Source organism: Xenopus laevis, chromosome 2L (assembly GCF_017654675.1).
Source record: "Xenopus laevis strain J_2021 chromosome 2L, Xenopus_laevis_v10.1, whole genome shotgun sequence".
NCBI classification, from domain to species: Eukaryota; Metazoa; Chordata; class Amphibia; order Anura; family Pipidae; genus Xenopus; species Xenopus laevis.
The window spans coordinates 165286256-165289058 of record NC_054373.1 but is presented as its reverse complement, the minus strand read 5'-3'; the positions used below and the strand labels follow the sequence as shown (position 1 = coordinate 165289058).

The window sequence follows — 2803 nt, the reverse complement described above, 5'->3', positions numbered from 1 at the left end:
ATAACCAAAAATTGCAGGATCAAACCGATTTAGGAATTATCAAGACCTGAGTAAATTACATCATAAAACCGTATTGACCACGTTAGCTCTTTTTTGAATGATAACTATAGCGCGACACAGGAGTAAAACTAGGGATGCACCGAATCCACTATTTTGGATTCGGCTGAACCCCCGAATCCTTTGAGAAAGATTCCGCCGAATACCAAACTGAATCCTAATTTGCACATGCAAATTAGGGGTGGGAAGGGTTAAACATTTTTTGCTTCCTTGTTTGTGACAAAAAGTCACGCAACCTTCCTCCCCGCCCCTAATTTGGATATGCAAATTAGGATTCAGATTCAGTTCGGCCGGATAGAAAAAGGCTGAATCCCGAACTGAATCCTGGATTCGGAGCATCCCTAAGTAAAATGGACTTCCATTTATGAAATGGGTGTATCTCGGCACCATTATGTCCAGTCCAAGTGTGTTTACATCTGACGGAAGGATTATTTTTCCTTTTTTTCTTCTTTTTTTTGCAAAATAAATATTGCAGGTGATAAAACCCCAAACCTCGATCCTTCTTATGAAGGCATTGATTACACGTCACTAGGGGACCGCACTCTCTGTGCCACACTAGAAGGGACACAACCACAGCAGATAAGCCACAGTGCTTTTTGGATCTCCTGGTTTCTAAACGCGTATATGACGGGGTTGATGATGGAGTTGTACGTCGCTGGCAGGAGGGTGGCGTAGGTGTAAATGGAAGGGTATGTGTAATCTGCTATTAAGGAGTAAAGGGTAAAAGGCATCCAACAGGCGGCAAAGGTCCCCAAAATAATGGCCAAGGTGGATACTCCTTTTCGGGTGGTGACGTAGTGGGACGTGGCCAGAAAGTGGTGCTGCAAGGCGATCTGGTGGGCATGCCTCATGACGATCTTACAGATCTGGATGTAGAGCTGCAACATTAGAGCAAACATGAGCAGGAAGGATACGGAGAGGGCGGCAGCGTTATTCTTAGTCAGGGGTCTAATAACGCTGCACGTGGATTCATCTTCAAGGCAGTTCCAGCCCATTATGGGCAGCAGTCCAACGCACATCGAGCCTCCCCAAAGAAACACCAGCATGACGTAGGTGAAAGTGACTGTCCTTTCCGAATTATAGGTCAGGGCATAGTAGAGAGAGAGGTAACGGTCAACTGTAATAGCCAGCAAGCTACAGATGGAGGCACAGAAAGAAGCAACGATCAGTCCAACGGTGACAAGTTTGGAAGCTTCCGACTGCAGGAGATAAGCAAAGATAAAATTGACGATCAATCCAACGCCCGCCAAGAGGTCTGCCAGGGCCAGGCTGCCAATGAGCAGGAACATGGGCGCCCGCAGGCTGGGGTTATGGAAGATAATAAGCACCACAATGGCATTTTCACAGGAGATGAGGGTTCCAGATGTACAGAGAACTATATCCCAGGGGTTGACCACCAGCTCGGGTTCCGAATCTCGCACAGGACTCAGCGGGGAGAGGGCGGCGGTGACGTTCTCTGGAGGCGGCCGGCTGCTATTAACCTGCAGATCTTCATTCATTGTAACCTTCTTTAACAGAAAGACACGGCTTTAATGACTGGGGCACACGCATGCAAGGCTCGCACACGCTACACGCAAAGGACATGCCACGAGCAAAGACGTACAATAACGGCATGCAAATGTCCCTTGAAGAAAAACAAATGTGAATTTGGTATAAAATAAAAAATAAACAATTAAAAGGAGACAGGGTGGGGGGCAGTGAATGTGCAGCTATTGTGGCTCCTCACTGAGAGGATTTATTGTGGGGATGAAGGAAATGACACTCGTCCCTGTAAATAAAGCTCATTCTCACTCGGAGAATACAGAGACAATGGCCGACAGGTACAATGGACAGGAGACAAAATGTAAAATGTGTTCACCTTGAGATCTCATCTGCCGGATCACTGGTTGCGCCTCTGAGCGGCGGCTGCGACAGAACAGGTTGTCTTTTCCCTCTGCGACATCTCCTCAGCTTGGAAGACCTGGGAGGACCCAGTCGGGGCTGAAGATGTTGGAATTGGAAGCACAATGGGAGCCGGGCTGTGGGCAGGGGCCGGTGCCAGGGCGCTCATAGCCGGGTTGCAGCACTTACACCGGGTGCCGCTGGCTGCCGACAGGAGGCAAAGAGAGCGAAGAGCCGCCCACCCTGAACTCAGGCGCGGTCACGATGCGCGGCCATGATGCGCGCCTTTGTTACAGCTGTGGGAGTGGGGATATGATGGAAGATGAGGGGGATGAGGGGAGATGTGGCACAGGGCAGCTTAGGGAACTCACCAAATGGCCTTTTCGTTTTTTGTGGTGACGCGGGTTATTCAGAAATTGTACACTGTCATTACTTCCTGGTTATAGATATAAATAAATAAATATATATATATATAAGGTGCTTTCAACTTTATAAATATACTGTATGAATAAAACTATATGTACATACACATACATTCTATGGCCCCAGATTTTAAATTTTTCCAGAACTGACTCCATTTTGTAGTGATTCCCATTCAGACAAGCTGCCTTTTTTTTCTTTCCTAAAGTCACCATTTTCCCTGAATTTATATTAGTTAACAGTAAGTTAGGTTGGGAATAGACACAAGTCCATCAAGTATAACACTTTAAAGGTGGCCATACTCGGAGAGATCCGCAATGTCTCCAAACGAGCGGATCTCTCCCCGATATGAACACCTTGAGGTGGCAATATCGGGCTGATCCGTTCGTGGGTCCTAACGATGGATAACGGGCGGTCAGATCGCAAGACCGCATCAACGAACAGA

General features: G+C 47.4%; 1 protein-coding gene across 2 annotated transcripts; it reads right to left on the bottom strand.

Annotated features, from left to right (window-relative positions):
* Positions 1-298: 298 nt before the first annotated feature.
* gpr185a.L (G protein-coupled receptor 185 a L homeolog) lies at positions 299-2447 on the bottom strand. Of its 2 annotated transcripts, none has more exons than XM_018247715.2 (2): positions 1916-2447; positions 299-1565 (listed from the first exon to the last, which is right to left on the bottom strand). In XM_018247715.2, exon 2 carries the CDS (start codon positions 1554-1556, stop codon positions 576-578), a length of 981 nt encoding a protein of 326 aa, XP_018103204.1. In that variant the 5' UTR covers positions 1557-1565; positions 1916-2447; the 3' UTR covers positions 299-575. The 2 variants fall into 2 exon arrangements, with proteins under 2 accessions (XP_018103204.1, XP_041438594.1); XM_041582660.1 differs by having other exon boundaries at positions 299-1562.
* Positions 2448-2803: the final 356 nt, after the last annotated feature.

Excerpts from the sequence above, each read along its gene's own strand:
- gpr185a.L (XM_018247715.2), bottom strand. The coding sequence starts at position 1,556 with ATGAATGAAGATCTGCAGGTTAATAGCAGCCGGCCGCCTCCAGAGAAC.